The sequence below is a fragment of the Eleutherodactylus coqui genome, chromosome 3, assembly GCF_035609145.1.
Source record: "Eleutherodactylus coqui strain aEleCoq1 chromosome 3, aEleCoq1.hap1, whole genome shotgun sequence".
In the NCBI taxonomy this organism is placed as follows: Eukaryota; Metazoa; Chordata; class Amphibia; order Anura; family Eleutherodactylidae; genus Eleutherodactylus; species Eleutherodactylus coqui.
This window is the reverse complement of record NC_089839.1, coordinates 231,144,469-231,157,995: the sequence shown is the minus strand read 5'-3', so window position 1 is coordinate 231,157,995 and position 13,527 is coordinate 231,144,469. Positions and strand designations below refer to the sequence as shown.

General features: G+C 38.2%; 1 protein-coding gene across 1 annotated transcript; it reads left to right on the top strand.

Moving 5' to 3' along the window:
* The first annotated feature begins 1,657 nt into the window (after nt 1–1,657).
* Nucleotides 1,658–10,719, top strand: LOC136621541 (E-selectin-like). The gene is made up of 15 exons (XM_066597073.1): nt 1,658–1,714; nt 2,052–2,126; nt 2,706–3,098; nt 3,430–3,537; nt 3,647–3,832; nt 4,148–4,333; nt 4,417–4,602; nt 4,685–4,870; nt 4,954–5,139; nt 6,246–6,431; nt 6,955–7,134; nt 7,235–7,354; nt 7,487–7,508; nt 7,597–7,669; nt 9,860–10,719. The coding sequence occupies exons 2-14, from the start codon at nt 2,090–2,092 to the stop codon at nt 7,661–7,663; spliced, it is 2,043 nt and encodes a 680-aa protein (XP_066453170.1). The 5' UTR covers nt 1,658–1,714; nt 2,052–2,089; the 3' UTR covers nt 7,664–7,669; nt 9,860–10,719.
* The last annotated feature ends 2,808 nt before the right edge of the window (nt 10,720–13,527 follow it).

The window sequence follows — 13,527 nt, the reverse complement described above, 5'->3', positions numbered from 1 at the left end:
CAGGCTCAAAGAATCAAAACTGACATGTTTGATATAATTGAGGTTGGTAAAGAATAAACAGCCTTCTAATAAGCCTTTTATACCTTTCATTAAAGAAGACATTCTACAAGGACCTGTCCTCTTACTTTTTTTGTTCCATAACAATGTCTCTACATGGTGAAATAATTTGTACTCTATATGGCTCTATGAAATGAATCCTACATGGTGGTATTATCTCTGCTCTATATGATGATATGATTTGGGCACATTATTTGTACTCTATGTGACTATATGATTTCAGCCTGTATGTTAGTTTTATATGGGCATCTGGGTGTTATGTGGATCTTGAGTATTATATGTGTATTGACATACTTTCTACATACTGATATGCACCACCACTGTGTCAAGTGCCAGGACTTTTCCCTGAGGTGTCTTTGGCATTCCCCATTGAGCTGCTGAGCAGAAGATACTGCAACTATGGCTGTCAATCAAATTTATGCAGCAGGTCAATGGGAAGTGCCACGGACACTTCAGAGAGAAGTTGCTTTCATCATGCTTGTGGCACTGATGGTGTGGGGAATTAAAACTTTATTTCTACTTGTTGGCGATACTGACAAGACACATACAAGTATGCTATTGAACCATTCTGCGGCCTCTGCGTAAAGCTGTCAGCAGTTTTGCAGTGTCGAAACTGCTGATGGACTCTCTCTAAGAGTTTCACTTAGAAACTTTAAGTGTTTCATGTACATCTTGAACAGAAGAATCAGTAAAAGGTTTGTAACTAAAGATGAATGAGCGTACTCGCTAAGGGCAAATACTCGAGCGAGTATTGCCTTATGTGAGTACCTGCCTGCTCGTCTCAAAAGATTCGAGTGCCGGTGGGGGGTGGGGAGCAACGGGGGAGAGCGGGGAGGAACGGGGGGGGGGAGATTTCTCTCTTCCCCCCCCCCCCCCCCGCTTCCCCCTGCTCACTCCCGCAACTCACCGCTCTCCCCCGCCGGCAGCCGAATCTTTAGAGATGAGAGGGCAGGTATTCGCATAAGGCACTTCTCGCTCGAGTATTTGCCCTTAGCGAGTATGCTCGCTCATCTCTATTTGTAACCAATTCATAACCACATTGATGCATAGTTTCCTTTAAATATTGTTTGTCACTTTCCAGTACTGTAGAAACAAAAGTACTTTCTAGAATGTTAAAATACAAATCACAAAAGGAGACTAATCTGTTCACAAAAATCCCTGCCATTGGCCATATGACTGATATACTGACACAGAGATACAACAGCAGGAATAGATACAACATTCCAGGCAGTAATGTTGAAAAATAATTTAAAATAAACTAATGTGGTACAAAATCAACATAATTAGTTTGATGGCAAGTCTTAATCTTAAGACTTTTAAGTTATGGAGTAGGTAAAATTAGATTTTTAGCATATATACAGATACACATACATATATGACCACAGTCTGCCCCATTCTCAAAGTCCAGCGTCAGCGACTAATTAAGAAGCTATTTTCATACATTAAATGGTTCGGGGAAATTTCCCAGCCAGGAATTTTCTGTGTCGTGAGGAATATATCCTCCCATTTTTACAAATGGTGTGCATCATTTCCTTTTTTTCTTCTTCAAGTGTTTAAAAGAGGCAGGAGTCCAGCAGTGAAAGTACAATCTACTGGAAACTGTCTAGCATTAGCTGCCACTTCAAGACTACAGACCGCTGATAGTATTGAAAGCACAGTGAGTATATAAGTTTTGTACGAATTATATTATTGTTTTGCAATATAGCAAGATGTTATTTAGTATTACTTACGATATTATTTGCTATAGTCAACTCCTTTATGTTTTCACCAGTCTTCATACAGAAGATATCTATGTGTCTTCATGATTGTTTTACACAGAATGTTCCCATTTATAACTATATACCGTACTATAACTATATAGCATTTTAATACTATCAGATATGGAAATAGTAAATAAGACAGAAAATATTTGCCCTGTTGTCGTTTATCAGTCCTATATTTGGAAAAATGTTGCAGAGCAGGAAATATGTAAAAATTATGTATTCTCTTTTCAGATCTGCCTTCTTAGTAGTAACTGGTTTCACTAAGAACAATGGGATATTTAGTCTATCTTCTCCTACTTATCTGTGGTAAGTAAATGATATTGTTTATATGATCTCCTGTATTATTCATTCAGCATTTACTACACTGTATTTTCCCACCTGACATGTCATCAATTGTGGTAGACTATTTCTTATTGTAGTTGGCAATGATAAAATGTATTAAAAAGACACTATCAGTCCAATACGTTATTGGTAATTGTAATCAGAGCATTGTGTGGTAAAAATAAGTAAGGACAGAGATTAGAGATTAGCGAGCACCAAAATGCTCGGGTGCTCGTTATTTGAGTAGAGCTTTTCGTTATATTCGAGAGCTGTATTCGAGTAACGAACCCTATTGAAGTCAACAGGAGACCCGAGCATTTTTGCAATGGACCCGCTGGGTGCCGAGCTTTTTTTTGTCTCTCTCTCTCACTGGCACGTCACAGCAGGAAGTGGTAATGTGGGGAGGGGTCGAACACGGCGTGGTACTCGCTCAAGTAATGAGCACCATCGAGTATGCTAATCCTCGAACGAGCATCAAGCTCGGACAATCATGCTCGCTCATCTCTAATAGAGATCAATTGTTGTATCTACAATAATTCATACATGGTCTGTTCTTCATTGCAGGTTTTCCATTGATACATTTTACACATGGCTGGACGTATCACCACTCACCCAACATTATGTCATATAATGGTGCCCAAAAATATTGTAAAGAAAAGTACACTGATATGGTAGCAATTCAAAACCAAGAAGAAAATAAGTATCTGAATGAGAATTTACCTTTTAATGCTGCATATTATTGGATTGGCATTCGGAAACACAATGGCAACTGGACATGGGTTGGCACCAAGAAGGTGCTCACAAAGGAAGCCGAGAACTGGGCTCAAAATGAACCCAACAACAAGAATGAGAATGAAAATGAGGACTGTGTTGAGATGTACGTGAAGAGGCAATTTGATACAGGGAAGTGGAATGATGAGCCCTGCAGTAAGAAGAAAGTGGCTTTGTGTTACAAAGGTAAGAAGTAGTGCCTTCAGACAATGAGGACATTTAGAGCATTAGGAGAAAAAGATTGCGTTGATCTAGTAGATATCCACTTATTTTGTGTACAACATCCTTGCTGCAATAGTAAGAATGATAGTAGAGACAGAAATATGATGGAACCCTTTTGAAACAATTGTTATATTTAGAGATTACTGGCCAACTAAAATGCCAATTTCAATTAAGCCATATGTAACAAGTAATAGCAGACGAATAGCAAAGGCAGAATAGTTTGTGGAACCTACTAATTCTATAGGGAACATACATTGTGTTGTCCTAATTTGCAATGTTTTCCCTTTTTCTGCAGCTTCATGCCACTCTTCTTCCTGTAACAACCATGGGGAATGTATGGAAACGATTAAGAACTACACCTGCAGTTGTTCTGATGGATTTTATGGAAAAGACTGTGAGCACGGTAATTAGAGATTATTATATTATTATATTATGTTTTAACGAACCTTTTAATTCTCCATCTTATAATCACTAGAACTTCTGAATATAACACATGGCATTTTATTTTCCAGTTGTTACTTGTCCAAAGATCAGTAGAATGGATAATGGATCAGTCGTCTGCTCCCATGTAAATGGGGATTTTACCTACCAGTCAAGTTGTAATTTCACATGTTCTGATGGACATCTGTTGGTTGGCTCTGAAAATCTACAGTGCAATGGAGAAGGAGAATGGGGATCCCAGATTCCACATTGTAAAGGTACATACATGATATATTAAGACTTTATATGATCTTTTTAATGGTCCCTTGTCATTTACTCCTCAACATTACATAAATCTATTGCAAATAGTGTGCTGTCAGTATTGCAATATTCCAGGACCAATGCGAGTTTGATGAAGAACAAAATGTGATTGTTCTCAGTAAGAGAAATCAAGTAATCTTGTAGAAGATGCTTGGGCACATCCTATATACAACACTTTTCAGCTTTGCAAATTCAAAGACAGTTTTAATCTCAATCCTAGAAATTTACAAAATGATGTGATCTGACATATAATCTTTCTACTTCTTGAACAGCTATTCAATGTAAGCAACCAGAACTGCCAGACAATGGAGAAATGAACTGTTCCAGTGATGGAGAAATCCTTTTAGAAAACTCCACATGCACTTTCAGTTGCAAAGAAGGCTTCACCATGGTCGGAGCTTCTTCAGTACAATGCACAACTCCTGGCCAGTGGTCGGAAGAACTCCCAAAATGTGAAGGTAATTATTCCAAATGCTCACTACTTTCAAATTAGAATTCGCCAGACTGAGATGATAATTTAGACCTTTTTACGTTTTTTCAGCTGTTCAATGTGACCTTCCAGCAGCACCAGATAATGGAGCAATGGACTGTTCTAGTAATAGGGAATTGCTACCATATAATACTACATGTAATATCATCTGTAATGAAGGATATACATTGGTGGGGGATCCATCAGTTCGTTGCATGAGTCATGATAAATGGTCTGCAGAACCCCCAACATGTGAAGGTAATTATTTCGGATGCTCGCTACGTTCAAATTAGAATTCACCAGACTGAGATGATAATTACGACTTTTTTACTTTTTTTAGCTATTCAGTGTGACCATCCAGCAGTACCAGATAATGGAGCAATGGACTGTTCTAGTAATACGGAAATGCTACCATATAATGCTACATGTAACATCATCTGTAATGAAGGATATACATTGGTGGGGGATCCATCAATTCGTTGCATGAGTCCTGATAAATGGTCTGCAGAACCCCCAAAATGTGAAGGTAATTATACCGGATGCTCACTGCTTTCAAATTAGAATTCACCAGACTGAGATGATAACTACGACTTTTTTACTTTTTTTTAGCTATTCAGTGTGACCATCCAGCAGTACCAGATAATGGAGCAATGGACTGTTCTAGTAATACGGAAATGCTACCATATAATGCTACATGTAACATCATCTGTAATGAAGGATATACATTGGTGGGAGATCCATCAATTAATTGCATGAGTCCTAATGAATGGTCTGCAGAAATCCCAACATGTGAAGGTAATTAGGATCTCTAAATCTGACTTCTCCTGTCTTCAAGTATAAATTAGTTAAAGGGAACTTGTCCGCTTGAAAACTCTGTCCAAACTGCAGGCAACAGATTACAGAGCAGGAGGAGCCGAGTAGATTGACATAGAGTTGGGTGGGAAAAGATTCACTAGAACTTGTAGTTTATTCATAAACATTCTTAGCTTAGAGATCCAGTGAGCGGTCTGATCAGTGATCGGCATATAACTGTGCCTACAGTTAGCTGTCAATCACTGATAGGACCGCCCACTGGAGCTCACAGCTCAGAATGTGCAGAGATATGAATGAATGAACTACAAGTTATACTGAATCTTTCCCCATAAACTATATATCAATCAGCTCAGCTCCTCTTGCTCTATAACATACCGCTTGCAGTTTGGACAACTTGTTCAAGCTGACAGGTTCCCTTTAAAAGAAGCAGTGTCATTCTATCCTAGTAGTACTTACATAACAAGGAATAGTCATGACATAATTGAGGTGGTCAAATTGATGATCATTGAAACTTAGCTGCATTATTAGTGACTGGAGTACCTCCCATTTCTGAGTAAGTTGTCCAGACAATGACAACCAGTCTTGCAGTACTACATCTATCTTTTCTACAGGCAACAATCTAGATCGTATTGGATAGGCTTATAGATATGCATGTGGATTATATATGAATGAGTCTTGTAAAATCCACATATATTATACACAGCACATCCTACGGTCTGTTCTAATTTTTCTTCTGTAGTATGTTAAAGGATTTGTCCAAGTTAAGGGGAACCCCTATTAATGGGTTCCCCACCCATTAAAATGACAGGGGTTTTCCTTAAGTCAGAAATCCTCTTTAAATGGATTTTTAAGATCCTTTTCACAAGCATTATTACATTTTAATAGTGGATTTAAGTTTGAGGTCCACACCAATAGCCATATTATAATTACACCAAATGATCATTAAGTTTGATGACCCTTGTAAGTCAATCTTTCTCAAGAATAATGTAATAGTTAACCTAATATTAGCATATTTATTATTTCATGTTTATCTACTTGATATGTAATTCTACAGTTGCACTGTCTTCAATATTTTTCTTTCTTCTTAGCTATACAGTGTGAGCGGCCAGAGCAACCAGAAAATGGATCGATGAGCTGTTTCTACAGTGAAGGGGTGTCGCTATATAATTCTATATGTAATTTCAGCTGTGATAAAGGATTTGCTCTGGTGGGCTCTCCTTCTATACAATGTGCAACTACTGGTCAGTGGACTGAAAACCCTCCAAAATGTGAAGGTAAGAAATGCTTCCACCTTACCCTAATCCAGTGATGGCAAACCTTTTAGAGATCCATGGCCCAAACTACAAACCCAAACCCCCATCACTATAAAGCCTTTAAGTATAAGAAACAATGGTCTGTCTATTACATTACTTAATTCCCGTGAAAAACAGGGGTATATGCCATCATGTGTAGAGTCACTTTTAATCATTTTAAAGTGACTCTACACTTCTGGTTATAACTGGGGACATTTAGTGGAGAGTTTACTTTATCACTCTGCATCACATCTGAAATTTCATTTTCTTCTGTGACTTTTCTAATGCCCTTTTTGGTGGGGCCTGTACCCTGGCCAGCTGTTGTGCCATGAGTTTGAAAAGCTATTTTCTTCATCAGACAACCCCCATAAATGCTTTCAAAATTACTAGAACAGAGTGTGCCAGTCTCGAAAACTACAGTAAAGGCTAAGAATGTAAACTAAGACATTCCTCCTTTCTTCTTTGTTTTCAGTCATTAAAACAAATCCACTTTCTCTTTTTGCAGCTGTGCAATGCAATGCTCTTATTGCTCCATCAATGGGAAAAGTGAATTGCAGTGACATAGATGTTCGATATGGTACCATATGCAAATTTACTTGTGAATATGATCTACTACTTAATGGAACGGATACTTTGGAATGTGACAGTAATGGACGCTGGAATACGGAAGTCCCAACTTGTGAAGGTACCTTTTACTAGATACCAACAATATATATTATTTATATTGTATAGTACGTCATATTGTAAGGCTTGTCATATTCTAAATGTTTGTCTTTCCTTTGTAGCTGTGAATGTGGCACCTGAGACAGCCACATATATAACAGTTGGAATAGTTTCATCCGGGGCTTCGGTGTTGTCCACGGCTTCTCTCATTATCTGGCTCTTGAAGCGCATGCGTAAAACAGGTAAATAATACTATTCATGAGGATATTACATCAACATATAAATCTGTAAATGTATAAAAAGTGAATTTGATTTATTTTCCAGCCTAGGGATGTAACCTCACATTTTAACCAGATGTATTTTCTATTTTACAGCCAAGAAGTTTACCCCAGCAAAGTAAGTTACTATTTTGTAAAATTCATTTTGTTCGAACATAGATGCAAAATTGATGGTCTATTTACATTACTCTTTCTGTTCTTTGCAGCAGTTGCCAAAATCTTGAAGCAACAGGTGTCTACCAGAATATGGAAGATAGCTGGGAGAATGTGTGAGAAGCAGTAAGTGACTTTAACAATGCAGTGTTTCCAAATTTTCTGAATATTGTGCGGCTTATGTATTCTCTGCTGTACAGTTATGCAAAGAACAAAGCATATTTCTTATTAACAGTCACTTAGTAAGCAGTTTTGGTTCTTATTTGCACCACATTTATGACAACAAATTTTTGGAATATGTAAACTCAAATGTATGCAAAAACCCAAGTATAGTATGTGCAGCGTGCTCTACATCTGCATATGCCTGCTATTAAAGGGGTTTTCTGAGACTCAGATATTGATGACCTATACTAAGGATAGATTATATCAATATCAGATTGGGGGGCGGGGCTCTATTGATCAGGACTCCAACACTCAGCTGTTTAAAAAGAATGTGGCACTCATGTAAACTTTTTCTCAGGCATGTGATATCACTTTAATGGGTCATATGGTCTAAAAGCGGCTCAGTCCTGTTCAAGTGAATAGGATTATGCTGTTGTACCATGCACAGGGGCTATACAATGTGCCTGCTACGGACTGAAACAGCCATAGCACTCACACACTTTAAACAGTTGATTGTGGGGGTCCTAAGCTGTGGACCCCCATGATATGATCCTGAAGATAGGCCATCAATATCTGAGTGTCAGAAATTCACCTTAATGGCCCTTGTAAGAACAGGGTTCAGTAGCGTGTACAGTACTTTTTTATGCAGAATTAGTTTCGCCCACTATAATTTATGGTTCCACATGGTATATGTTTTTGCTATCCATACATATCCTTCTTGAATAATCCTTAAAGGTGGTGTGTAGAAGTCCCTACTTGTAAATATATTGTAGTCTCAATCAGGGGTAGAAAATTCTCAAATTTAGGTTGTGCTTAGGCAGATAGCTTTACCATCTGATGAAACTAAAGGCAACACAGGATGTGCCAAGTATAGATGAAACCCACAGTATCTTCTTTATTTTAATCCTTTCTAATCCAATTTTGGATTCAGGGTTTCCTAAAAGGCTTTCTTTTTTGCTGTTCTACAATGGTGCCATCTGCTGGCTAAAGCCAGTGTGTGTGTGCCATAGAGGCTTTGACAGCGGAGTAGCTGCCAATAGACGGTAAGAATACCCTGTCTGACATCTTTTGACATTGGAGCTGTGCAAGCTTCAATCAGAATGTAGGAAGACGTTAGATGGTGAATTGTAAAGGGTTAATCCTTGCCTTCAATTGTGAAAAATGTGATTTCTTGGGCTTCCTGGACTATATGCAAATTACTATGGAATAGTCTGGTGGGCAATAGCACAGCCAAGTCATCTGCACTCTCTCCTCCTCTATACTTAAAAGTATGCTCATCACATGAATGGCTGATGTCTCTAACATCAGTACCACACTTTTGGCTTTGGTGCATGCATAATGATGTTCATTCAACTTTTCATGCCACCAATGACATCACATGCATGCACCAAAGCCAGAGGTACTGCGCAGACGCTTGGCATCTCTAGCCTAAACTGGAGACGTCAATCATAAATGTTAGAGGCATGCTTTAGAGGCAAGAGTAAAGGAGAGCCAAGACTTTGGCTGAGGAACTGCCCATTGGACGCTTCCATAGCAATTTACATACCATGCAGGAAGCCTAAAAAAGCAAATGTATTGCGATTAAAGCCATGGATTAAAATAAAGATGGTTCTGTTTCTTTCATCTGTAGTTGGAACATTCTATGTTACATTTAAAGTCATATCAGCAGCAGCACTTTAGGGACAAATCAAAGTCCCTGATGTCTTTCAAAGCCGAATTACAAAGCGAGGAGGGAAAAATTGCAAAGCCCAGCCTAGGTCCAGATCATGACCCAAGTAGAAATCCTAAGCAAAATATGGTCCAGGCAGCATCAGATGTAACCAAAAATTTTTTTGTATTCCTCCATAAAAAACTGGCCACATTTCGACCCGTCCAAGGGCCGAGCTTGATAAAGACCCTTGGACGGGTTGAAACATCGCCAGTTTTTTATGGAGGAATAAAGAAAATATTTTGGTTACATCTGATGCTGCCTGGACCATATTTTGCTTTGGAACATTCTATGTTGGCATTAGTTTTAGTCAACAAATATATGTGACAGACTTCCTTTAAATGTGTTGTTTAAGTCATTTTTCTACTAGATTAATGGTTTTGATATTGTACTTTTAGTGGAGAAAACTGCCATGATTAATGTATGTATTTTTTTCCTTTTTGCAGTTTTCGTACGTGATAATTTGGTGTGGAAATCAAGGCGTCCATCCTAAAATGAAATTCTAAAGTAGATGGTACTACTGAATTTTAGAGGTCATACCCTGAAATATCAACCTTTTCCAATGCGGACTGCCACATTCTCTACAACGGATGAAGACTGGATGTGGGGGACTTTCAGTGACTGGGTCTAAATGTTAAATCGTGGCTATATTACTAAGTACACTGTATTGTTAATATGATTATTCTTCTTCCCTGACCAAATGAAAAAGAAATGTTCATATATCTTCAGGTATAGACAATGTGTTGCCTAGCACAAGAGTATGTGCATTCAATTTTCCTTCTTATTAACATTGTGTAATTTAGTATATAATGAGAGATTGATAGATGGTCTTTATACTGCAGATGGCCACAATGGATTATCAGAAAGGATTTGATGCGGTATAAAATATGTATCTGTTTATAACAGGTTGTAAAGTTTGTCATCCCAATGGGATTTAGTGTATACTTATGTTAATTTGTGTTTTATAGTGTATAGAGAAATGTATATGCAATCATATTAATAGCCCAAAATTGATTGATTTTTATGGCATTTCAATCAATGAAAAAAGATTATGCCAGCATGGCTGGACCAGCTGCCAGACATCTACTCAACCGGATCTTTACATTTGTCTGACTGAAGTGTCATGTAAGTTTTTTTTAAGCAAACCCCCTTTAGTAATATGAGTATTTAGAAAAAATTAGAAAACATTTTAAAAAATCACCATAGATCACATTTAGAAAAATACCCTTGAATGGTAGTTGTTTCAGACTTACAGGGAATCTATTAGGTCAAACTTTCCATCTAAACTGCAGGCAGCATAATAAAGTGCAGGGGGGTGGGGGGGGGGGGGGGCTGAGCAGATTGATATACAATTTTAGGGGGAAAGATTTAGTATAAATTGTATTTTATTCATTTAAGCCTCTGCTAATTCTGATCTTAACAGTCCAATGGGCGGAGCTATCAGTGATTGACAGCTAGCTCTGTATGTGTAGTCATACACACATAGCTGTCACTCACTGATAGCTCTGCCCACTGGACTGTTCAGATCACAATGAGCAGAGGTTTAAATGTATAAAATACAAGTTATACTGAATATTTCCCCATAAAATTATATATCAGTCTGCTCAGCTCCTCCTGCTCTATATCATCATGGCTGCAGTTTGGACAACATGTCCAAGCTGACAGACTCCTTTTAAAGGTTGTATAAGACTCATTCTTTGACTACCAAAGAATGAATCTTAAAGAGCCCAGTATCCCCACCTGATCATATAGATGGTGTTACTGTATATCTCTAGTAGATCTCCGTATATGATGTCGTCTTGCTTTACTAGTGTATGTGTAAACATTTTTTCATAAATGAAACAAAAATTGTAATTTGAATATGTATTTATAAGCATCACGAGTGCCATTTAATTATATAATGTTTTAAATTGTGTAATATGCTGTTAAAAGACTATAGCAAAAACATACAACTCCTCAAATTCGGTTACATACGATGTGTAGAGAATTGTTATAAGCAGTGGCTGAGCTCTTCTTTATAAAACTGTTGCAAGGTGTAATATTTAATTATATTTAAAGGTATTTATTTAATTTATTTATCAGATGTGTGTTTATTGTCTTATTATGTAACAAAAGGTCATATAATAAAAATCTTTTTTTTAAAATAAATTGTGTTGGTATCCATTTTAAAAGTATTCAACATTTCTTTCTAGAGGGTCACAGTAGTACATGCTTGCTTTGTATGGGTGAAAACTCTTCAGGAACAAACACTCTGCCTATGGGGGTCATCATTAGACTGTCACGTTACAGTCAGCACATAGTTAATTATTTGCCAGCACACCTTGTTTCTGTAGGCTCTGTCCAGACAAGCCAGGGTTAACAGCTGCTGTGCTTTCTACTCTTGGGTAATTACCCTGTTAGGGTCTGACAGGTGTGCTGGTGATTGACATGTCTGTCTGCCAGTCAGCTTCTTCTGCCTCCCTATAAGAGCCAGCTCTTGCTGCCTGGGAGTTGCCGATTATTCTCCAGTGATCCCTGAGCAGTCCTGCTGCTCAGACCTGCTGAGTGTCTGGCTCTGGTACTTTGTTCCATTCCCTGTATGTTTTACTTCTGTCCCGCTCCTGTGGCGGTTACCTTGGCTTGATCCAGCTCTGGCTTGGTCCTGTGGTTTTCTTGTTGCTTTGGTTATTCCATCTGCCTAGCCTGTCAGTAATAGTAAGTTGTCCTCTGCGTTGGGACGGCGGTTCCTTCCGTTCCTGCCACTAGGCAGCGTAGGGTCAGTGTTGGCGGCCTGGACCTGTCCACCTTTGGGGCTGCCTCCAGGAAGGGACATTGGCGTGGGTGGGAGTCAGGGAGTCCCGCGCTGTGCATACCTGTGCACACTACTAGTACTATAACATAGGCATTACAGGGATTTTTATAAGACTAAGATATTGATGACCTGTCCTCAGAAAATGCCATCAGTATCAAAACACTGGGATCTACCTCTGGGGACCCCCACCAATCAGTTGATTAAACAAACCTGTGAGGTCATGTTCAGCTTAGTCCCATTCAAGTGAATAGGGTTTAGCTGCTATAACAACTAAAGCTGTTATTAAACATACCTAGTATGCAATGAACTGGCAGCAGTGCTTACCTAAGCACCACGACATTAAGATAAGTTTCTGTGGCATAGTTTGTCTAACCTTTCAATTGTTTTACAGTGGTTTCTGCTGTTACATAACAATATATTTTTTAATCATTTGAGATAAGATAAGTTGTAAAAAGTTATCACACTTACCTTCGATTTTGCAATAGGGACAATGACACCTGTCGAAACTGCATTATACTGATTCTCATTTAGAATATTTAAATTCCAAGTAAGCATAATAATTGTAGGGTATCGAACACAGACTGAATTTCTTTAAGCAGCCCCATCTGGTTCAAAATTAAGTTTGTCTGAATTTATTTAATGGTCTGGGAGGCTATATTTTCTTTAAGAGATCTGCCTTAGTTCTGAATTTATTTAGGAGTCTGGGTCAGAATTTACTTAGATGATCTGTATTTATGGGTTCTGACGGTTTAAATATATTAGGGAGGTCTGGAGTTTGTATTTATTGGGTCCTGAACTTATTTATGGGGTCAGGTTTGGGTCTATATTTATGTAGGAAGTGTGGTATAGGATTGTATTTATTTAGAGGGTCTGTTCTGGAGTCTTCTCTGAGGACCAGAATAGTTTAGTGGGTCTTGTATTTGTCTAGGGGTGCCTGTATTTATTCATGGGTCTGTGTGTCTCCAAGGGCTTGTTCTCAGGTATGAATTTATTTTGGGATCTCTAGTTAGTTGTCTGTATGAATTTTGGAGTTTGTTCTGACGTCCGAATTTATTTGTGTTGATACAGAGGCTGGACATTACTATAGTAGTGAGGGGTCAAAGGTGTCTGGGCAATAAACTCTGCTGTCATCAGAAGTTGTTGTAGAGATTTGGGCAAGATGCAGAAGTAAAACAAAGAGATAATGTCATCTGTAGCCTCTCCTAACATGTCTAATATAGTAAATATTTGTATTCCACAGAAAGTCTTTGTGTAGTTCAGACCTAAATGACAAATAGCCATCACCAAGTTCGTATCAGAAGGATGTGTCCCTCTACAGTCTGA

Bases quoted from the DNA above. Each gene is read 5' to 3' on its own strand.
- LOC136621541 (XM_066597073.1), top strand. From the start codon at position 2,090: ATGGGATATTTAGTCTATCTTCTCCTACTTATCTGTG. The intron at 4,603-4,684 runs GTAATTATTTCG...TACTTTTTTTAG, and splicing joins AGAACCCCCAACATGTGAAG to CTATTCAGTGTGACCATCCA. The intron at 6,432-6,954 runs GTAAGAAATGCT...CTCTTTTTGCAG, and splicing joins AAACCCTCCAAAATGTGAAG to CTGTGCAATGCAATGCTCTT.